The 22,258-nt window shown below is 36.5% G+C and overlaps 4 protein-coding genes and 2 pseudogenes across 6 annotated transcripts; 3 read left to right on the forward strand and 3 right to left on the reverse strand.

Moving 5' to 3' along the window:
* The first annotated feature begins 338 nt into the window (after nt 1-338).
* On the forward strand, nt 339-5,110 carry LOC109124494 (K(+) efflux antiporter 3, chloroplastic). The gene is made up of 18 exons (XM_010457485.3): nt 339-816; nt 953-1,291; nt 1,383-1,484; nt 1,576-1,656; nt 1,875-1,976; nt 2,124-2,201; nt 2,310-2,378; nt 2,546-2,596; nt 2,728-2,841; nt 2,927-3,028; nt 3,112-3,246; nt 3,329-3,510; nt 3,611-3,746; nt 3,831-3,902; nt 3,990-4,085; nt 4,172-4,333; nt 4,420-4,509; nt 4,589-5,110. The coding sequence occupies exons 1-18, from the start codon at nt 766-768 to the stop codon at nt 4,952-4,954; spliced, it is 2,328 nt and encodes a 775-aa protein (XP_010455787.1). The 5' UTR covers nt 339-765; the 3' UTR covers nt 4,955-5,110.
* A 751-nt stretch (nt 5,111-5,861) lies between these two features.
* Nucleotides 5,862-8,044, forward strand: LOC104737340 (derlin-2.2). Its single transcript, XM_010457490.3, has 6 exons — nt 5,862-6,301; nt 6,407-6,506; nt 6,916-7,130; nt 7,220-7,303; nt 7,394-7,447; nt 7,538-8,044. Exons 1-6 carry the CDS (start codon nt 6,203-6,205, stop codon nt 7,718-7,720), a joined length of 735 nt encoding a protein of 244 aa, XP_010455792.1. The 5' UTR covers nt 5,862-6,202; the 3' UTR covers nt 7,721-8,044.
* Nucleotides 8,045-8,083: 39 nt separating this feature from the next.
* LOC104737339 (cardiolipin synthase (CMP-forming)) lies at nt 8,084-10,602 on the reverse strand. Its single transcript, XM_010457486.3, has 8 exons — nt 9,974-10,602; nt 9,826-9,892; nt 9,675-9,749; nt 9,495-9,546; nt 9,000-9,085; nt 8,783-8,857; nt 8,602-8,696; nt 8,084-8,483 (listed from the first exon to the last, which is right to left on the reverse strand). Exons 1-8 carry the CDS (start codon nt 10,450-10,452, stop codon nt 8,390-8,392), a joined length of 1,023 nt encoding a protein of 340 aa, XP_010455788.1. The 5' UTR covers nt 10,453-10,602; the 3' UTR covers nt 8,084-8,389.
* An 85-nt stretch (nt 10,603-10,687) lies between these two features.
* On the reverse strand, nt 10,688-13,230 carry LOC104737341 (N6-mAMP deaminase). Of its 2 annotated transcripts, none has more exons than XR_015578338.1 (11): nt 12,873-13,047; nt 12,643-12,713; nt 12,410-12,501; nt 12,267-12,326; nt 11,975-12,187; nt 11,806-11,882; nt 11,650-11,719; nt 11,450-11,573; nt 11,298-11,364; nt 11,073-11,177; nt 10,688-10,955 (listed from the first exon to the last, which is right to left on the reverse strand). XR_015578338.1 is itself a non-coding variant. In XM_010457492.3 (11 exons), the coding sequence occupies exons 1-11, from the start codon at nt 12,947-12,949 to the stop codon at nt 10,834-10,836; spliced, it is 1,068 nt and encodes a 355-aa protein (XP_010455794.1). In that variant the 5' UTR covers nt 12,950-13,230; the 3' UTR covers nt 10,688-10,833. The 2 variants fall into 2 exon arrangements, 1 of the variants encoding a protein (XP_010455794.1); XM_010457492.3 differs by having other exon boundaries at nt 11,450-11,563; nt 12,873-13,230.
* LOC104737342 (uncharacterized) lies at nt 13,203-17,060 on the reverse strand (annotated as a pseudogene). Its single transcript, XR_015578337.1, has 3 exons — nt 16,962-17,060; nt 14,959-16,752; nt 13,203-13,431 (listed from the first exon to the last, which is right to left on the reverse strand). The product of XR_015578337.1 is annotated as an uncharacterized LOC104737342 (transcript).
* A 3,252-nt stretch (nt 17,061-20,312) lies between these two features.
* LOC104738444 (S-locus-specific glycoprotein S13 pseudogene) lies at nt 20,313-21,722 on the forward strand (annotated as a pseudogene).
* Nucleotides 21,723-22,258: the final 536 nt, after the last annotated feature.

Raw genomic sequence — 22,258 nt, forward strand, 5'->3', positions numbered from 1 at the left:
CTCTTATTTTTCAAATTTTTTTTAGGTTTTATTTCGTTTCTTAAGCTGCACGTTTTAGGTTTGAGAACGTTTAAATTTGTTTTTATTTATTTTCTGACTGATAATTATACATTTCTTGTTGTTCTTCAAACTTTGTAAACAATTGTTTCGACATAATCAAAATTAAATATGTGAAAAAAAAATCAAAATTATATAAAAAAAAAACAAAAAATTTGGTGAGCTCATATGAGGCCCACCAAACAAAAAGTTCGGCCCGTGAATAAAAAACACAAAACATAATGGCACGTGCAAAGTATAGTAGCCGTTTACTAAACCGGACCAATAACCGGTTACATGTTAGCAACAGAAGAACCAAAAGGATTGTCTTCTTCTACAATCAGAATCTGTCTGTGTGGCTTGTAACGACGCTTCATTATCAGTGACTTCTTTAGTTTTATCCACAAAAAATAATGAGATTTATAAAAAAAAAAAAAAATGAATCTTTTATCTCTCTAGACTTGAAAATTTCCCTCCTTTCTCACTCCCTATGCATGTATACGTATATAGAATCGTATATCTGGCGAGAATACACGCAAGGTGTTCTCGTCTCTGACGTGGTCTATTGTCTTCCTTAGCTTTTAGTCAATTTCTTCGTCGGTGTATTTGTTCTGTACTAATATTATCTGAAAAATTAAAAGTTTTGAGTCTTTAGGGTTTATGGGTGACAAAAGTTATTGCCTTTAGGCTCTTTTCTTTTTTTTTAGTTCTGTGGATTTCATCTCAAAAATGGCAATTAGTACTATGCTAGGGTCCATCTCTTGTTGCCCCTCTCCCAAGGTATTCTTCTTCTTCTTCTCCGGCTGACTGGGATAAAAATCACTTCTTTATGTGAAAGTCTTGATATTGGTGACAGTGATTCCTGTTTTGTTGAATCTCTTGGGTTCTGATTTTAGTGGGTTTGATTCGATTGCAGGGGTATGAGATAGTTAAACAACACAGTGGTCGATTGAAGCATTGTGTTTTCACGGTGAAATCGTCGTGTGTGCCTGTGTATTCGGAAGGCGCAAACTGTGGGTTCAAGTTGCATTCTTTTGGGGGTACAGATTTAGTTAAAAGAAGGGTTTTTTTGGATACTTCTAGAAGATTCTATTTCCAAGGTAGATGGTCTGAATCCTCCGGGAGGAGAGTGGTACATACTTATGATGTAGCAAGTGCTGTTGATGTAATCAATGATCTTGGATTCGATACTTTGACCTTCTTGATGGTCACTGTTATTATTGTCCCTGCATTCAGAATCCTCAAAGCCAGTCCGGTATAACACAATATACTACTACATGGGGTTACTTTATAGTCTTGGTTATTACTACTTGGCGATAATATTTGTAGTTTTGATGGTCTCCCAGATACTTGGTTTCTTCTTTGCTGGTGTTGTCCTCAATCAATTTGGTTTGATTAGAAATCTCACAGATGTTAAAGTTCTTTCGGAATGGGGGATTCTTTTCCTGGTGAGCATTTGATTCATGTCGTTGATTGAAAAGCTTTACGCATCATCGAATAAGTGGTAATGACTCTGCTTTTCCTGATTATCTTTGGCAGCTCTTTGAGATGGGTCTAGAGCTTTCACTTGCACGTCTCAAAGCTCTCGCAAAATATGCTTTTGGCATGGGACTAACTCAGGTTTGGACCTTAAACCGTTTACATTTCTTCTTATATCTTCACTTTTGTCAGATAAACATCTCAAGAGTCAATAATCTCTAAGACTTTGTTATGAAACTTTATAGACCATATCACAATTGCTATATCATTGTTTGCAAAGATGTTAGTGTCATACATCATTTGTTTAACGTTACCTTACATTGTATTGTTTTACACTGACCCTTTTCCTTGTTTTAAAGGTTTTGTTATGCACGCTTGCATTCACTGCTTTTGAACTCCCACCTAATGGAGCCATAGGAACACGAATTCTTGAATTCCTTTTTCATTCAAGGAATGACTTGGTAAGGCTTTTCACTTGGGGTGTTCTTAAGATTTTGTTCCATGTATTTAAAATTTTAGCAGACGCATGTTTTCGCAATCTCAGATGCTTTATGCTGGACTTCTTCAGATATATGCTAGTATGATCTATACTTTCTGTAAAACTCCAGGTCAACATTAGAAGCATTGATGAGGCCGTAGTCATTGGCGCTGCTCTTTCATTGTCATCTTCAGCTTTTGTTCTACAGGTATTATCACAGTTGCAAGACTTTTAAGTCATATTTGTACATTGGTAACGAGAAGAGGCAAACTCAATCAAGAATTTATATTTCTACTGACAATTTCGAAGTGTATAGCTTCTTGCAGAAAAAGGTGAGCTCCCTACAAGATTTGGCTCAGCAACCTTGGGAATTCTTCTTCTACAGGTTTTGCTTATCCTTTATTAATCCCTGTATTCTATTCTATGACTTGTTATCCGATACTCATAAGTTATGAAAATATGTGTTTTAAAAATTCATCCAAGATATGCAAAAATCTTGTGCAAACTCCTGAATTAGACAAACGTTTCCCTTACTCATTCCATTGTTTGCAGGATATAGCTGTTGTACCGTTACTAGTCGTTCTTCCGGTGTTGGAAAGCCAGGTAACTTGGCTATCTACTTTTTTGAGCTTTTGTGGAGTATTGTTTAGACAAAGCTATAAAAAAATGCGTGACTTTTATTAGTATCGATTAAACCTTTGCACTTAATATCTGAATCTCCATAATTTTGCAAGAATCTTGGTGGGGAAAGTATATGGCCGGAGCTTGCAAAAGAAAGTGCAAAGGCTCTTGGTGGGTTGGGCATTCTCTCTCTTGGAGGAAAGTTCTTTCTCCGTAGAATCTTCGATGTAAGTTATTTCGTGTCCTTATAACTTTACAGGACGCTGTATTATTTGGTCAAGAGCTTAATACTAACCTTAAAACAATATTCAGGTTGTTGCAGAAACCAGAAGCTCGGAAGCTTTTGTGGCCCTTTGCCTTCTCACAGTTGCTGGGACTTCACTTCTGACTCAAAAGCTTGGTTTCAGCGATACGGTTTGAATTAATTCCCCTTCCGAAATATAATTTTTCATCTAAAATCCTCACTTTAATGTCCCTAACTCAATCTTACTTTGAAGCTTGGAGCTTTTCTTGCTGGTGCACTTCTAGCGGAAACAAATTTCCGAACACAAATAGAAGCTGATATTAGGCCGTTTAGAGGGTTACTTCTTGGTTTATTCTTTGTGACCACAGGAACTTCCATTGACATGGAGGTAAAATGTTATATTGCATCGCATAAAGATTCAAAGGTTTCCGGTGAAACATATGAAACATTTCTTATCCATGTTTTTGCAGGTTTTGTTTCGAGAATGGCCTAATGTTCTCTCACTCTTGGGCGGTCTGATTGTGATCAAAACACTTATCATAACCGCAATCGGTCCCCGAGTTGGTCTCACATTACAAGAAAGTGTAAGAATCGGTTTTCTTCTTTCCCAAGGAGGGGAATTCGCATTTGTTGTGTTCTCTTTAGCCAACAGGTTTCTTTTCTAACTGCTCAAAATTCTCAAAACATAAAATTAGACTCGACATGTCCGTTACTAATTAGGTGGTCATGATTGTTACATATCATTTGTGCAGGCTAGGAGTGCTTCCAAATGAGCTGAACAAGCTGCTCATTATCGTAGTTGTTTTGTCTATGGCGTTAACACCTTATCTTAACCAACTTGGCAAAAGAGCTGCTGATTTTCTTGATGAGAAACTTGATCCTGGAGATGTAACTTTTTAAAAATTTCTATCTGTGCTCTTATATGAAAAATAAGATTTTGCAGTCGTCATGAATCTGTTGACAATTCTGCAGAGAATAGGTGAGGATGTGAACTTTGACGTCAGTGAATCAATAGTCATCATTGGATTTGGACAAATGGGTCAGGTAAAAGTCATTATTTGCTTTCCTGCAAAAGTTGTGCTGAGTGGTGAGGGGTGATCTTATTCTTATCAAGTCGATATGATTTTGCAGGTGCTGGCCAATTTTTTGTCGACGCCATTGGTCTCAGATAGTGATCTTGTGGGATGGCCTTATATTGGTTTTGATCTGAATCCTGCTGTAGTAAAGGTCTGAAACAGATAACTTGGTAGTGATCTGATGAAATTGTAGGCATCTCTAAACTGTTTCTTTCTTTATGTTGGTTGTGTTTGTAGGAATCAAGGAAACAAGGTTTCCCGATATTGTATGGAGACGGATCTAGACCATCGGTTTTGCAGTCTGCAGGTGTTTCATCTCCTAAAGCTATCATGATAATGTATAAAGGCAAGAAGAGAACTACTGAGGCCGTTCAAAGACTCCGTCTCGCCTTCCCCGGGGTAATTTTTGGCTCTTCCTTCTTTCCTTGATCAAATCAAACATGTGAGAAATTGCCAGAGGATGATTGCTTTTAATATATTACCAGAGTCCGATTTACGCAAGAGCTCAAGACTTACCGCATCTCCTTGAACTAAAGAAAGTAGGAGTCACAGATGCAATCCTCGAAAATGCAGAGGTAAAAAAAAAAAGGTTCTCTTTCTTGATTACACTGAGATTTCGGTCTGAACGAGTTTGTTTTGTTTCGGTTTTTACAGACAAGTCTACAGCTAGGTTCGAAGCTGTTGACAGGATTTGGAGTAATGTCTGACGACGTAAGCTTTCTGAGCAAAGTATTCAGAGATTCAATGGAGATTCAAGCTCAAGAAGAAATCACAGCTAATGAAAACAGTAACGCAGTTAGTTTGAAGCCAATGCAAATGAAAGCTTCAGATATAAACGTTGAGCCAGCTGGTGCGCAGGTGCAGCTCATGAAGCCAATGCAAATGAAGGCTTCTGATTCAAACGCAGACTCTGCAGAGATTCTTCAAGAAAGAGATGGTTTGAGTCAGCTTGAGAATGATTCTTCTTCTGTGAATATAGATAATGGATTTGTTGGTAAAGCTGATAAAGCTCAAGAGTAAAAAAAAAAAAAATGCTCAAAATTCTAACATTATTTTTTTCTTTCTAAAAGAATTTACATTTTTCTTCTCTGTGATTATTATTGTATATTCCAGTTTTAACTCAAAATCTGAGGGTACTATTCAATCTTGGATTAATAGAATATATGAATCCGAATATAATCCAGTGTTAGATTATAATGCACAAATATATTATTTTTTAATGTCATAAAATTCTTAAATTATAAAAATAGAAAATTAACTTTAAAGCATTGATCTAATAATTTCTCCTGAAATCATTTTTAAAAAAATCGTTAGAATATAGTTTTGGTATATAAAAAAAACACTTAATGTACAAATAAAGAAGTTCTGGTTATATTGATAGAACTAAATTCCGGTTCGATTAAGCAAACTACAGTAAAACCTTAATAAATTAATAATGTTTGGACCATGAAATTCTATTAATTTATAGAGGTTTTAATTTATCGATAATTTAATAATTATTAATTTATAAAGAGAATTTTCTAATTTGTTAAAAAAAATTTAAAAATAAAATTTAATCGTTATAATTAATATTTTTATAAAACCAATTGAAATGAAAATAACAATTATTATGTTTTGAAGATAGTACTCAAAGATTTTTATACAGTTAAATATTAAAAATGAACTCTAATAAAAATTAATGTGTATATATATACATATATTTATATAATTTTATATAATTATTAATTTATATTATTGATGGGACCATATATTTACAAATGATTTTCAAAAAAATTATTATTTTATTATATTATCGAATTATGTCTAAAATTATACTAATTCCAACTTGGGACCGAATAAATTTATTAATTTATAGAGATTATTAGTTTAACGAGTATTAATTTACAAGGTTCTACGTTAGTGTTAAGTGTTAACCCTTGACGTCATTAATCTCTTATCATTGGGTAGTAACAACCACGCGCTTAGATTCGTTCGGCTTGGGTCAAAATTAAACAAAAAAAAAACACTGCAAATGTCAAACTTTTAATTTAATTAATTTTGCGTAAATAAATAAATATACGAATGAAGAAGAAGAAGAAGCTCTCAACAGTATCGATTTCGTTTGTTTTCTTTTCTGTGTAGCGTCAAATTTTTTTGAAATCTGAAACACTGAGAAAAAAGACGAAGAAGAAGCTTTTCGTTGATTCCGTTTGGGGTTCATTACGGTTTGAATTTTTTTAACTCTTGTTAGATTGATCGGGTCGATTGCGATTTACGGAGAAGAAGGATATGGCTCAGGCTGTAGAAGAATGGTATAAACAGATGCCGATCATCACTCGCTCTTATCTCACGGCTGCTGTTATCACCACCGTCGGATGTTCCCTCGATGTACCTGCTGATTCCCGAATCTTTTGTCTTGTGAAATTCGACATTTTTGATTTTGTTTCTCTTCCTAAATGACCCTTTGTGGGTTTCATATTCTGATTGGTGCAGATTATATCACCGTATAACCTCTACTTGAATCCTACCCTTTTCGTGAAGCAATACCAATATTGGCGTCTCGTTACTAATTTCTTGTATTTCCGCAAGATGGGTAATTTTTTTTCTTACACTCACTCTTTTAAGACAAAAATTGGACACGACAAGTTTCTGTCTTTTGTGGATTTTCTCTCTGTAGCTCTGCACAAAAGCTCTGTATATGGTGTATTCATTGATGTAGGTAGACTCACAAAGTAGTGATTCTTTAGTTTCTGAAATGTTCCCTTTTTCAGTTGTACAAAATCTGAAGCTTTTAGATTGAGTTGAACCTTTGCATCTCATGCTTTACGTATTTTGTGTGTTTTGTCACATTACTTAGCTCTATGTTGCTGACAACGTTTAGCTGCTGCGTTTAATAGTGATTTGACTGAATTGATTGTGTAATTTTTGATTGCCTAGTTTGATATTGCTTATTATTATTGAAAATTTCATTATCTTCTTGGTTTTTTTTTTTTTTTTGGCAGATTTGGACTTCATGTTCCATATGTTCTTTCTTGCACGGTACTGCAAACTCCTCGAAGAAAACTCATTCAGGGGAAAGACTGCTGATTTCCTTTACATGCTTCTGTTTGGAGCGTCTGTTTTGACTGGTATTGTTCTTATCGGTGGAATGATACCGTACTTGTCTGCATCATTTGCTAAAATCATATTTCTCAGCAACTCATTGACTTTCATGATGGTTGGTAACTTTTTTTATCCCACCTTGTTTTCCCACAAATTTAAGTCATCTCTAGATATCAGCAGCTAATAGTCTCTCATGTTTTACAGGTATACGTATGGAGCAAACAAAATCCTTATATTCACATGAGTTTTCTTGGTCTGTTCACTTTCACTGCAGCTTACCTACCATGGGTGAGTTATAAGTTCTTGCTTCCCTTTTTTCCCCCTTTAACTTCAACCAGAAAGAAGAGATAACATTTTCTGCAAAATCCGGCATTGCAGGTGCTTCTTGGGTTCTCTATCCTTGTTGGTGCCAGTGCTTGGGTGGATCTTCTGGTATATACTCAACTATCCAAAAGTTTCTTCTCCAATCCCTTTTAATCTTTATCCTCCACTTAATTTTGACCCTATCCACAACAATTGCAGGGTATGATAGCTGGTCACGCTTACTACTTTCTGGCTGAGGTTTATCCACGAATGACTAACCGTCATCCTTTAAAGACTCCATCATTCCTCACAGCCCTATTTGCAGATGAACCAGTTGTGGTTGCACGGCCTGAAAACGTGAGGTTTGCTCCTGCACCTTTTGATGAGATCCACCAAGATTGATTCTGATCTTACTTTTTCCAAACCGGAGCACCAATGCACGGCTTGTTGGTCAGATATAATATAAATGGTAAAAAAGGCAGATGTTACACGGTCTATTAACTCTGACACGCTACTTGTGAGTTGTGACCCACATACCCTAGTTTCTAGTAGTTGGGTGTGTTTTGGTCTTTCTCTTTTCTCCCATCTCTTTATCTTGTTGTGTATACAAATTTGCTTCCCTCTCTTATGTTGTTATGGATATTGGACACACTCAAATTGTACACAGCCTCCAGAAGTGTCGTAATGTTTCGGGTCAAAGTTAAAGTTCTTTGTCTCCCCACTCAAGTATCACTGATTTTACTCGTCATAAGAGCCCAAAGTCAATTTATTTACAAAGTTCGCCTTTACTCATTTTCAGACAAATCTTACAAGAAGCTCGGGAAAAAACAAATCGAACCCCTCTTTTTTTGTACAAGAAAACAACAGGACATCGTTTTATAATAGTTCGCAGGCTTCTTGTAAACAACAACTCCTTCTCTGTTCAACTCTTGTAAACAACTAGTCTCTTTTTCTATATTGATGTTAGCAGTGAAAACAGCGAGAGCTGCGTATTCCGGAAAACAACAAGACATGTTCAAGCTTCTTTCGATATATGGCCCGGCGTGTGAGTTTATAAACGTTGGTTGGACACTATGATCTCTTGATCATAGAGATAGGTCTCTTCTTCCAGTATTGTACACCATAAGCTGCAGTTGAAGCCATAGTCGTTGAAGCAACTAACCAGCTGGATACAAAACAAAATAAGACCAATAACGAGGTTTCAGCGAACACACTTCATATGTTTGTAACTTAACGGCAGTAATTAGTCCAGGCTGCGTGGTAATTGGAAAAAGACCTATTACCTTAGATAAGTGATCCATGTCTGGGTATCTGGATTCCCAAACTCGGGTTGAAGTAGTGCACCAGCGACTAGAGCCAACTGGAAAACTGTATTCACCTGTTGATGAACATGTTCCGTTAACTAACCTGTTACGCAAACCAAAGATGCAAACATGATAACAAACTGTCACCTAGAGATCATACCTTGCTTATAAACAATGGTTCTACTTTCTGAGCGCTTGAACCATCGAGGTTGAAGAAATCACTCCAACTCTTCCACTGAAAGAAACAAGACCAATATGATTCCCATCAATAGTTCAGTTCATGTTCTTGTTAAATCATATGGCTGAGCGGCCCAACAATGTTTCCAAAAGCAAGAGACATAAGTTGAGTGGTCTAGCTCAAAGTTACAAGAACTCACCTTCCAGTCCAAGTTTAGTGCCCTTAGGTAAACTGCACCACCGACGAGTGCAACATCCCGTAACAGCACAATCCCTACCAGTCCAGCTTTAGAGCACAAATGTCACATGAATCCACCAAAACAAAGTTTAGTATCAGAGCCTTTTAAGATTTTTGCAAGGCAGTATTCCAATCTAGGACTACCTTAACTAACAAACACAGCCAAGTTCAGCAACTAATTTAGTTAAATTAGTCGGTTTCCCCGTCATATAAATACATGCAATGTTTAAAAGAGGTCTGTTCAAGGAGATCAAAGGAACGAAAATTAAAACTACAAAAACTCACATACATTTCCCAAGGTTGTAGACCATTCAATTCGAGTGTAAAATCAAAGCACATTTTCCTTACAAGAAAAAATACATCCCTTCGATTTTGTCAACTCTAGATATGCCAACATTTTGATCGTAACTGCTATCTTATTATCTACCAGGACAAGAAGAGATGTAAGAATACTCACGATGTAAGAGATCCTTCTGCACCATTGCTACTGCGACACACCCGATGAGAATCTGAAATTAAACACGAGCATAACCAAGAAAACTGAGATGAAATGAAACCTCACACATGTCTTCAGAGAAACCAACCCTAACCCCTAAACACATTCAGAGAACATCCATAATAGATCAAAAGAATTTACCTTGTCTGCAAGAGGATCAAGGTACGAGCCAACCACAGAATTAATCTTCATCCTCCTAGCCATGTAACCATCTAACTACAAAATCAAGAATCTCAAAAAATTATGATTCGAAAACAATGTTGAAACAAAAATCACAGAGAAAGATGAATACCCAATCACTAGCTCCAGAAACAGCTAAACCTACGAAAGCATGAGAATACATCTCATTCGAGATCATCCTACAATACAACCACAATCAAGTTTTCAGATTCTTCAATCCCCAACACTTTCTTCTGATAAAGAGATACTTATATACTTACCACCAAAGCGCAGGACCAGATACTAATCTCGCCATTGATATCGAATTCGGCACATTAACAAAACTCGTGATTACCCCACCATTCTCCTCCTTCGAGTCGTCAGGATGCACCGTTGGCGCCACAGACTGTAACCCTAACTGTCTTGGAAACCTAGTTCTTCTTCTAATTCGATCCAATCCAAGATTCAGAGCTTCGACCTTCTTGAAAACAGCGCCGTTTCCGCGCCAATGCAGAGGTGTGGCAGACTGAAGCAGTTTCCAAGGAGGAGAAGACAAGAAGAGAGGTCCATGAAGAGGAACGAACCATTTCGAAATCGGAGACAATCGATGTGAGAAGTGTGGGAACAACGGCGAAAACTGCGGTGGGATCAGAGAGACGGTTCCGCCGGAAGGTGATGAAGCGGTTGCGGCGGTGAAGAACGGTCTTGTTTTCCGGTGATTGATTTCAACTAGCTTTCTAAAGGATCTGTAAAACGCCATTGATCAACAAAGCTTCGTCTTCGTCTTCGACTTCGTCTTCGTCTTCCTCATTAATTTTAATTTTTAATTTTGAGTAACTTTGGAATTCGAATTTCTAATCATAGAGGCGACTAGGTTTTCGCTGCTTGAGGGTTTTGACTTGTGACACGTGTAAAAATAGTGAAACACGGGGATGCTTTTGTACACGTGGCGAGATCCGTCGATTTGTAATACCGAACCGGGATAAGAACCGAAATAATCAATCTTTTTCTTATAAAATGGTATAACCGAAATTTTGGAGACGAATGAACTTAATTCGAACCAACCAATAAACCAAAACATATTTTGTTCCGATTTGGTGTAAACTAAGAAAATCAAGTAAACCGGTAATGTTTGAGGCCACTAAACATACTGTGGCGAGGCTGAATCATAAACCAACCTAAGTTGTTGCTTGACTTCATCTTCTGCAAACGTCGCCTCTATAGCGGTTCTAGCCAATGCAAAGGTTTCTCTTTTACTAAGACCTACATAGGAAAATGCACAACTTTAGATTCTTGACAATGTATAAACTAAACCACCAGACTCAAGAAACAGAAAAGCTCTGTAACTGTGGGGATTTGAGCTCAGGTTCTGGATCTCACCAAAGGAACGAACAGCGAGAGCGTACTCATTGCAGAGGCTTGTGGAAAATACTCCAAAGTCATCAGTGCATAGAATCAATGGATGGTTTGCCTTGTAGAGATCAACTGTTAAGATCAAGATTAAGAAGATCATGTCAAGATCCCAATAGCTTTAGTTTTAGCTTCAATGCATTTAAAAAAATAGACAAAGGAGAATGGGAAGTAAAGACAAAGACAAAGTCTAACCGAAATGGTGTATATCGATGGAAGATATCGATTTGGTTACGATGTTGGATGTTAGACATATCTCAATCTGCAAAAATTAGAATATTGAATCGTTTAGAATATTGTTATTAGATCATAAGTGATGTGAAACAAAGAACAATGTAAGCTATTACCGGAATCCGGAAAGATTTCAATTTTGTAAAATCTTCATCTCTGAAGAAACAAGCATGGCCAACTCGATGCGGTTTGAAATCAAGCATGGATTGGATTTCTTTTGGATTGGGGACCTACAATGCACTAAGATGGAGAAAGTAGTAGACAAACTAATGAAAAACATTTGAAACTCGTTTAGTTGAGTTTCAAGAGTTAATACCTCTCCACAGTGAAGAGTGATGTGTAGATCATTGTCTTTAGCAAACTGTAATGCAGGTAAGAAAGTGTTCCTACAGTACCTTGGAAGATGGTCAGAAGCAACTCATAGAGCGAAACAAAGGACCAAGTAGAAGAAGAAATGTTACAAAGAAGTTACCAGTCTCCAATAAGAGGATTCCCTGATAGATCGATACCAACTACCCCAACATCTCTCATTTCCAATGCGAGCTTAACCTTATGAGTGAAAAAAAGGAGATTGTTAGAGCTGTTTGCTGCATTAGTACTTTAAGTTTTTGAGTCGCATTGCTTGTTTTGCCAACACTTACAGTTTCCATTGCAGACTCGGTTGTCTCTCTACGGTCAATACTGAGAAGAAGCCTAACATAAATCTTCTTTCTTCCAATTCCATCACAGGCATTGTGCAGTTTTTGAGAATCAGATGCCGTCACAAAATCAATATCGACTTCACTGACAGATCTCAAACCTTCGATTACAGCTTCCATATAAGACCGTTTACTCATACCAATTGAATCATTCCTCTACCAACAAACACCATTTTTCAAATGTAGAAAAATCTAACTTAGGAGAAATTGCAAAAAGTAATGCCAAATTGTGTACCTTTGGAGTGGTTCTTAACTCAAGATACACCACATTCTCTAAAGCAAAGTCTTCTACAACCTGTCAAGATAAGATCACTAAAGTCAACATTTACTTTATAAAAAAAGCAAACTAGTAAATGGTAAATAAAAATAGGGTTTTACTTCTCTTGTAATCCTAGTGACGGTTTTGTGATCAGTAGTGAGCTTATGGATCAAATCAAACAACTTGAAGACTTCAACCAAAGATCGACCATCTATAAAAAAACACATCAAACGAGAAAGATTTAACCTTTTGACTTCTAGACCAAACATGAAAAACGTACTTGTGACACTTGAGTAGACCACCAAACTCAGCATAATAAAGAACAAACGAATTCTAAAGCTAAAGACTTTACTCTTCTGAATGACATGTTCAACATCAGCAAAAACTATAACACCTTTCTCACCAAGAACCCTAGCAAGCTCTCTGTCCATCAAAAGAAACAAAACCCATCAGATTAAAAGAAAACTTCAGAATCGAAATTGGGCGTTCACAATTGATCAGTGCAACTGCAAGAAGTTGCAGATACGGAAGATATAAACGAACAGAACTCGTAAAGAAAGAAGATAGTTTTGGGGGACTTACAGAAGAGTTGAGTCTCTAATGGAGCCGTTGAGATGAGCATGAAGCTCGATTTTGGGCAGTGAATTTATCCATTCCATTTTCTTTTTGAGAAAAGAAGAGAAGAGACACTGTACGGATTAGGAAGATAAACAGAGACGCAACAAGTTGAGTGGTAAAGAAGAAGCCGTGTAAATTTTTATCAGTTCGGTAAATAAAAATAAAAGAGTTAAAGATAGAGCCCAAATCCTTACGACCCGGTCCATATATTAGACCGGCGACAATTCAAATTTGGTTTATTGTTTTGTTGACTTTGCAGTTCTATCTCAAAGGAGTTGATTTTAGCTAAACGTGTGAAGAAAAAGAAGAAAGTGATTGAAGTAAAGCAAACCCAAACTTCAAAAGGCTGTTTAAAAAGTAAAGAGCACCAAGGAATCCTACTGATCTTATGTTATATCTCATTGATAAACAAGCTGCTTATTTCAATACTACCACTCATCATCATCTTCTTCTTCATCTTCAACTTCATCTTCTTCATCATCTTCATCATCTTCGTCCTCATCATAATCATCATCATCTTTTCCTTTTACAAGATAACACAAACATGGTATCAGATATATAAGAGACTGCAATAACACAAAGCTACAATAATATTAGACATCATGAACCGGTTTAACCCTATACTTCCCAAAACGTCGAGAGCTAGATACTACATAAATATAATTCAGTAAGACTTTTAATAATGTACATAAGCCAGCCATAATCCTAATTCCTCAGCCCTGTTTAATTGATCAAATCTGTCTAACTAACTTTTTCAGCTCACCAGTGCGGATTTGTTTCAAGTACATATATAGAGACTTACCAGAAAAAGGGCCATTTCATACATGTACATTTTCAAAAGTGCGAATTTCTACCTATACAAACTACTAGTGCCAATTTAGACATATACTTTAATAAAATTCAAAATTCATACATATACTTTCAAAATTGAGCCAAATTCCAAAGTCCACATTAACGGATACTGACTCAGACTCAACTTGTATAATAATGTGGCATCGTCTGCTCCAAACGACGTGGTCTGCTCTTTTTATTGCAAAAAAAATGTTCAAAATGGCCAAACACTAGGTTCGAACCCTTAACTTGTACGATGGAGTAGGTTTGCTTGTAACCAGTTGATCCAACAACCGTATATAAAACTAACATACACTTTTGTACTTATAAACCTAAATAATACCTAGTTTTAGATAATATAAATCAACATCGTTTGGAATTAGGGGAAAAATAAGAAATCTAGGGTTCATGGTTTGATTTTCGTTTTTAAAATTCATTTGTTCTTCCTCTTCCCTGAAATTAAGAAATCGAGAGTTCTTCTTCTTCTGGACATGGCGTTGCCACAGGAAGAGAAGGGCGATGCCTTGCTTGAAGCAGGCAGCTCCGTCGCCATTACGCGTGAGAGCGTCGTAGTATGCCGTCGATTTTTTCCTCTTCCATAACTTATGGACCTGAGATGCAGAAATCTGTAATCCATTGTTTGATAATCCATCGTCTAACTAAACATTCAGTTGGTAACAAAACTTTAATAATCCATTGTTTTCATTTGAATCTTTAAAAATTAATTAACACAAAATTACTAGAAAAGATGAACGTATAAGTGATAAATTGATTGTGTTTATCGAGGAGCTACAAAGATTCGAGTGAGCCATGTATATGGTTGTCGGATCATGTGTGTGAACGATGGATTAAATAGGTCAATTTTTTAGGTTTACAATTATAAAAGTGTGTGTTACTTTCGTATACGGTTGTCGGATCAACTGGTTTAAAGCAGAGTTAAAACGACATAGAGGTTGTGGGTTCAAATAAAGGGAGTTGCTATTTTGGACATTTTTTCGAAATAAAAGGAGCAAAACGACATAGTTTGGAGAAGACGATGCCACATCAGAACACACGTGGATTCTGAGTCAGCGTGGACTTTGAATTTGGCTTAATTTCAAAAGTATAGGTATGAATTTTGAATTTTGTTAGAGTATATGTCCACTGGTAGTTTGTAGACGTAGAAATTCGCACTTCTAAAAATGTACAGATATGAAATAGCCCTTTTCCCGAGACTTACCTGACTGGTTTATGACCGGAGCAAGCGATGTTGGAACTCCAGAAGCTTCTGGCCAAGCTGATATCTCAGGAACAGGAGAAAATGCAGCCGCGTACGTTTTGTGATACCGTTCAACAGTGTAACAGTCATCTACATACTGCATCGGGTTGATTTTCAGCTTATTACAGACAGCTAGAGCGTGCAGATATGGGAACTTTTTCATTTGAAACTCTCCACAAGTGCAGGTTGACTCCTTCAACTGAACAATCTCACTGGTGGAGACATTAACCTTATCCATACACCTTTTTTGCTTCTTCGAGGCCGTTGAGACCTTATATGCTTCTCTTTCCAATGGCGTTATCACGCAATTAGTATTGGAATCTTTCTTTAACTCGTCAAACTTCCGCATGACAGATTTTGAGTACACATAGCCGCTGTGAACCATACCACGGGTCCGGCTAAAAGTCTCCTCAAAAACGTCTCTCAGTTTACCAAACAGAAGCATCACACCCCCTGCCATCGCAGCTTTCGGAAATCTTTTACAGACAGCAAAGAGAAATTGAGTTTTTATCCTCATGATTCCGTATCTCCGACTACCACTGTCATGAGCCAGAGCCCACTGATGTGAAGGGATTTGGTCTAACCATTTCCAAGCTTCTGGATTCTTCTCTTTGATCTCCAACATGTAGGAATCAAATTCTTCCTTCTTACTTGACGTCCCAGCCATTATCCACAAGATACTCCATATTGTCGTCGTAGTCTGGAGCAACGCTCCGGAGTTGGGAGCAAAGATGATCCAGACAGAACCTGTGATAAGCCCAGGGTTCTTTCCACTGAGACCCGGGTTCGTTAATAACAGTGACTATGTCCGGGTCCGGACTGGAGATAAGGCAAATCCCTTGCCTCTGTGTTAACTTGTCTCTGATACTAGTGAGAAACCAGCGCCAGCTATCAACAGATACTTCCTTAGTAACCGCAAAGGCAAGAGGAAAATACTGATTGGCTGCATCAAACGCAGAGGCAATCATAAGTTTCATTTTGTATTTACCTCCCAAGTTTTTGGTGTCCACAACGATCAGAGGTCTACAGTGCTGGAACCCTTGGATAGACTGTGAAAATGCCCAAAACACACCACGGAAAGAGGCGTGCTCAGTATTAGGCAAAGAATCATATTGCCAGTCCACTAGCAGACCATTAGAAGACTGAAGCGCAGACATTAACTTGGGTGTGAACCCGAAACTCTTAACCCAATCTCCAAAGACTCTTTTGATAGCTTTCTCTTTGGCAGCCCGCAAAACTCCTTTTGCATCATGGTCCACCTCCTCCACACCATCAAGGGAATAGCCATGTTTTTCTTCCCACAACTTATCTAACTCTGCAGTTGAGAGCATGGGCTGTACCCTGACCACACGTTCAATCTCACTATCTATAAACTTGAATTTAAATTCTGATGCATCGTTAGGGTGACAAGTATGTGGACCAGTACACTTGGTTATCTTCAAAAGACCGTCTTCTTTTATTCGAGAAGCACGAATTGACCACTTGCATCCCAATCTCACACACTCAAACACATACATGTCCTTGTCCATCTCTCTAATCAGTAAACATTTGTGCTGCCTCTTAATGGACCACCAGTCTACTGCCTTCTTCATCTCAGCTATATCTTTAAAACGCAATCCCACACGCATCGTATTATCTTCAAGCCACAGACCAGACACGAGACCAGGAGAACTTGAATCCCCCACATCTTGTTGTGTACGGCACTTCTGTCTTTTACTAGGGTTTTCCATTGGCGATGACCAAGCACAGAAGCAGCTGATAATCACAACAAAACCCTTAAAATTACACACACACACAAAACCCTAGAAAGCTCCATATCAAACGACACTAGCAAGATCACTTTTTTTTAGCAGGTACGGTACACTCAATTGAAAGAGAGCACATAAACCCTAACTAAACAATGAAAATCAAACCACGGGTTTGTAAGAAAAAAGACTTGCTTTTATTACAGAAATGAAATGTACCTTTCTTTCGCTAAAGGAGTTCTCCGGTGATGTGATTAACTCTTCCTTTTCGTCTCCTTCCGCTTGCTCTCTCTGGGAAGTGGGAACGAATGAACACTCGAATACCAGAGCGGCAGAGCCTAATTAAGTACTAAAGAACAGTAAAAGTTGGGCCGAAATTATAAAGCCCATTAATATGTGTTTTTAGGCAAATAGGGCCCAAGCAATGAACTCGTCGTGAATCGAAACTATAGTTTATTCATATCTCCGGTTAAACCAATTATGTTTTATTGAGTCGCCAATCTCAGCAACAAATATTTTCTATAACCTGAACCGGTTTAGTCATAAGCCTGGCTGGCTCAGTTCGATATCCAATTTCAAGTTCTTCTTCTTACTAAAAGGGTACTAATTAGGCTTATTATAATGGATTCAATAAGTTTTACGTTTAAATAAAAAATTATGCTATTTTAAATTTGTGTTTTTTTTGTTCTACTATGTTGTTTGGAGAAGCCTATATCAGCTAGGATTAGGCAAGGAATCATATTGCCAATAAGAGTCATATAGTTCAAATTATCCGATCACATTGAGCTGTTGTGCTCATCTGCAAATTATGTTTTGGTTTTCAAGCTAGAACTATTTACATTCAAATCAAGAACATGACTTCACTTACACAGCTTGCTCAACAATACTAGAACTCTCGTTAAGAAGCATCACGAAGCCAGCAATCGAATAGAGAGACTTGAGTCTTAAAGAGATGTTTTTGCTCTTTCTATAGAAACATTTGAGTGAACAAACCTCAGAGATTTGCCACTATTATTGTTTCCTCATCATGTGTTTGATTTGATGAATATGCACTTGGAAATATAGGTTTGAGATTATAGATGAAGCGTCAAAGTTTCTATTAATGTGATTTTTTTTCTTTTTCTTGAGAAGATATAAAACGGTATGGGCTATTAACAGGCCTGATTCATCTGATTCGTTGTTAATGGGATTGCTAAAAAATATTTCGAACGACGCGTTACTGACTGGATAAAGTCGCCGAAGGGAAAGAACAGTCAGCGGCGGCCGGCGGCGAGTTTTAAATACGAGATTTACAAATATTATTGTTTTGATTATTAGCTCTTTTTAAAAAAAAAAAATCCGTAGAAAATAAAAACATAGAAACAAATGTTCTAGCTTCAAACCCCAAGATCCAAATAAAAATCAATCAATTAAAAGTTTAAAACTTATAAATGGCTCGGAAAGAATAGTTCCTTTTTTACTTTCCTTTTGCATAGAGAAAGTATATATTGATGACTGATCCGGATTATATATAACAGTATTCTCATAGTCCCACCCAACAGTTTTTGCTATTACATAGTCTAAATCAGACATCAAGTGTGAAGCCGAGGTAAAAAAAAAAAAACCACGAGAGAAGGGAAAGAACAGAATAGAAAAGAGAGAAATTATATGCTCGGCGGCCAAAACTAAGAGACCACTTTACCCTAATTTAACATAAGGCTATATAGTTGTGTGCTGTGAACGAAACATAGTGGATCTTCTGTATTTGTGGCCCATTAAAACTAATTTCGTTGAATAACACTGACACAATTTTAACAGGCCTGCTTCATTGTATATGGGCCTTGTTAAGAAATATAATATTGAGAACCTTTTTGCGTGGGAAACCGAATTGCCTTCAATTGTGTGTTGTTGTTATTCAGTAAGAGTTGCAAAGTGTTGAAAGGTAATTTATCTGACCAGCTACTCCGGAACTCTATCACAAATTGGTCCTGTTAAGTTACATAGTAACCTTATGTAATGTTGGACTTAATTGGATCACTACCAGCTTCTTTTTCCTCCTCCATCGCAACGATTCTCTTTTTTTTTTTCTTATAAAATCGTCGACCATATAAATGCGAAATAATATTCTACCCTACATTTAATGTATAAAATATGGACTTGAGAGCACAACACATGCACCATGGTGCTGGCTGAACAAAATACACTAGGTTTTAACTCGCGATACACCGCATGACTATATTTTTAAAAGTAAAATAAAAATGTAACTTTTTAGTAGATTAACTATATATATGACTAATGTTTTGCAAAATTTAAATATATATCTCTTATATCTATATTATTTAGGTTTACTGGTTTAAAAATTTAGGTTTACCGGTTTAAATTGTTAAATTCAGAATAAAACATATGGTATACCGAAGTATTGTTTGTTTATTTTACATAATCGTTATTTAATAAACTTAATTAGATCTGCCTAATATTCAAATGTAGATGGTATTAACAAAATAATGAATTGATGATTTACTAACAGTCAATGAAATAATTTTTCAATTTATATTAATACCCAAATTCATCCCGCTAGATATCCAAACACAATTTTTGTTCTTTGCTTAATTACAACATGCACGTTTTTCAAAATCCAAATAACGAAAAATGCAAAAAAAAAAATACATTACCAAAAATCTTGCTAATCAAGTATACATTATCTTTAAAATATCTTAATTTTAGAATTGTTTACATATGATTCAGAAATAATTATGAAATATGATAATTCTTTTTATTTTCCTTTTTTTGCAGATAAAACGGACAACGTAAAGATTTATTGAGATTTGCAAATACATTTTTATTGTTAGCATTAAATATTGTAATAAATTAAGGTGATATTTTAGGAAATATTTATGAATTTTACAAAATAAATATTTAATGAGATATTGTAATTAGTTGTTGATTGATTAAGGAGAGAGAAATATAATAAAATTATATTTATAAATTAAAATTAAAAATATTTAATGCTAATAACATGATTGTAAATAGGTTTGAATTTGAGGATTTATTTCATAAATATCTTCAAAAATGTATATATAGATTTAATGCTAATGGCATAATTGTAAATAAGTTTGAACTTGAAGATTTATTTCATAAATGTCTTTCAAAAATGTATATATATATATATATATATGTTATGTTGGAAGAGTGAGATATTAATATCACGCGTAGATTTAATGGTAAAAGGGGAGTATTGACTAATGACACAAAAATTGTTGGAAAAAATGCAAGGAATTAAGTCATGAAATGTTGGATTCACATTTTGCTTTATTTGCTAAGTGGTAACCTTAAAATAATATAATGTATGGTTTTTATGCATATAAAAGCTTAGAGTTAAGATATAAACAAAAATTCATCTTGCATGCATTCGTAATATATTATGTTTTTACTTAATTAAATTTGTATTTTGTTCTTATATACCTTATTAGATGATTTGATTATTACATTTTATCTTGTCTTGTATGTATTTTAAACCAATCGACCCTCAATGAAAAAGTCTATAAATGAAGGAATGAGATAGAAGAACATAAATGAAATTGGTGGAGAGAGATGAGAGGTGGCGTACGAAACATCGTCTACCACCATTTTTACACCTTCTCCTTCTTCCTAGTCTTGACTCTCTTTCGTCCTGCGTTTTCAATCCATGTCAATACTTTGTCACCTACAGATTCTCTTACAATCTCAAGCAACCGAACCATTGTGTCTCCTGGTGATGTCTTCGAGCTTGGTTTCTTCAAACCTTCCTCGGGCACTTCTCGTTGGTATCTTGGGATATAGTACAAGAAAACCTCCGAGAGAACTTATGTATGGGTTGCCAACAGATACAGCCCTCTCTCCAGTTCCATTGGAACTTTCAAAATCTCCGACACTAACCTCGTACTCCTCGACCACTCCAACAACACTGTTTGGTCAACGAATCTCACCAAAAGAGACGCGAGTTCTCCAGTCGTGGCAGAGCTTCTCGCTAACGGCAACTTCGTGATGAGATACGCTAACAACGACACAAGTGGAGTTTTGTGGCAGAGATTCGATTATCCGACAGAAACTTTACTTCCGGAAATGAAACTTGGTTTGGATTTTAAAACTGGATACAACAGATTCCTAAGATCTTGGAGAAGTCCTGATGATCCAGCGAGCGGTAACTATTCGTACAAACTCGAAACTCAAGGGGTTCCTGAGTTTTTTCTATGGAGTAAAGACGTTCCAGTGTATCGGACCGGTCCATGGAACGGAATCCGGTTTGGTGGTATACCGGATAGGCGACAGTTGAATGACATGTTTGATAATTTCACAATGAATAAAGAAGAGATCACATACACATTCATGATGAACAAGACCAACCACGATACCTACTCTAGGTTGAGAGTGAGTCCTTCAGGACGTTTCCAACAATATACTTGGATTCCGCAGTTAACGAACTGGAGCATGATATGGGCTTTGCCAAGAGATGAATGCGATGTGTACAAGGTATGTGGACCTTACAGTTACTGTGCCTACACAAAGACGCCCATGTGTGCTTGTATCCCAGGGTTCATACCTAAGGACCCTCGTGCGTGGGAGTTGAATGACTGGTCAAACGGATGTGTGAGGAGGACGGAACTAAGCTGTCGCGGAGATATGTTTTTATGGCTGAAGAGAATGAAGTTGCCGGTTACTAGAACTGCGATTGTGGACAGAAGTATTGGGGAGGAGGAAGAATGTAGGGAGAGGTGCAAGATGGATTGTAATTGTACTGCGTTTGCGAATGCTGATCTCCGGCAAGGCAGATCGGGCTGCCTAATTTGGACCGGAGAGCTCATGGATATCCGAAATGACGCAGAAGAAGGTCAAAATCTTTACGTCAGAGTAGCGGCAGCTGATCTTGGTTTACTTAAGAAAACTAAGTTGTGGTTGATTATTACCGGATTGGAACTTGTTATGTGTTTATTTAAGACACAAACGAATGTATGGTTTATTTAAGAAAAAAAAAAGTAAATTGCGGTTGATATATTACCGTGTGAACGAGCGAAATGGTGTGTACAGTGTACTTAATTAGCTACTACTAGTAGTAATCAAGAAAACTAATATACAATAGTTGTACCAAACAGGCGATCAATAAGTTTCCCAGAGTTACACTTTACTAAGCATGCATGCTTTAATGAAGAAATGCAACGAGACATATTAAGTGTGTGAATCCCAAATAAATGATAGAAGGAAACCAAGCCCGTAGAATAAAGAGAGGCAAACAAAAACATAAACTAAAAAGCCAAAAATTGACCCGATTGGTAACTCAAAGCATTAAAAAGTTTTTAGTGATAAAGAAAAACCGAAAGAAAAACCGAAAGAAAAACTGAGCTATACCTAATTTAAGACACAAACGAATGTATGGTTTATTTTAGTTTATTTAAGGAAAAAAAAAGTAAATTGCGGTTGATATTACCGTGTGAACTCACAATATCTTTTATACTCTGTAGAGATCTTCGTAATCGTATCAAATATGAACAACAATCAAGATC

This window comes from Camelina sativa, chromosome 13, assembly GCF_030686135.1.
Source record: "Camelina sativa cultivar CO46 ecotype springtype chromosome 13, ASM3068613v1".
NCBI classification, from domain to species: Eukaryota; Viridiplantae; Streptophyta; class Magnoliopsida; order Brassicales; family Brassicaceae; genus Camelina; species Camelina sativa.

What these genes read in the sequence shown, in the direction of transcription:
- LOC104737341 (XM_010457492.3), bottom strand. Translation starts at nt 12,949, where the DNA reads ATGGAATGGATAAATTCACTGCCCAAAATCGAGCTTCATGCTCATCTC. An exon ending in CCGAGTCTGCAATGGAAACT is followed by an intron (nt 11,883 to 11,974) that starts GTAAGTGTTGGC and finishes TTCACTCATAAG; the next exon opens with GTTAAGCTCGCATTGGAAAT. An exon ending in AATCCTCTTATTGGAGACTG is followed by an intron (nt 11,720 to 11,805) that starts GTAACTTCTTTG and finishes AAGGTACTGTAG; the next exon opens with GAACACTTTCTTACCTGCAT.
- LOC104737339 (XM_010457486.3), bottom strand. Translation starts at nt 10,452, where the DNA reads ATGGCGTTTTACAGATCCTTTAGAAAGCTAGTTGAAATCAATCACCGG. An exon ending in TTGATCCTCTTGCAGACAAG is followed by an intron (nt 9,547 to 9,674) that starts GTAAATTCTTTT and finishes GTTTAATTTCAG; the next exon opens with ATTCTCATCGGGTGTGTCGC. An exon ending in ACATGGATCACTTATCTAAG is followed by an intron (nt 8,484 to 8,601) that starts GTAATAGGTCTT and finishes TTTTGTATCCAG; the next exon opens with CTGGTTAGTTGCTTCAACGA.
- LOC104737340 (XM_010457490.3), top strand. Translation starts at nt 6,203, where the DNA reads ATGGCTCAGGCTGTAGAAGAATGGTATAAACAGATGCCGATCATCACT. An exon ending in CCGTCGGATGTTCCCTCGAT is followed by an intron (nt 6,302 to 6,406) that starts GTACCTGCTGAT and finishes TGATTGGTGCAG; the next exon opens with ATTATATCACCGTATAACCT. An exon ending in ACTCATTGACTTTCATGATG is followed by an intron (nt 7,131 to 7,219) that starts GTTGGTAACTTT and finishes CATGTTTTACAG; the next exon opens with GTATACGTATGGAGCAAACA.
- LOC109124494 (XM_010457485.3), top strand. Translation starts at nt 766, where the DNA reads ATGGCAATTAGTACTATGCTAGGGTCCATCTCTTGTTGCCCCTCTCCC. An exon ending in TTGGCATGGGACTAACTCAG is followed by an intron (nt 1,657 to 1,874) that starts GTTTGGACCTTA and finishes CTTGTTTTAAAG; the next exon opens with GTTTTGTTATGCACGCTTGC. An exon ending in GTGTTCTCTTTAGCCAACAG is followed by an intron (nt 3,511 to 3,610) that starts GTTTCTTTTCTA and finishes TCATTTGTGCAG; the next exon opens with GCTAGGAGTGCTTCCAAATG.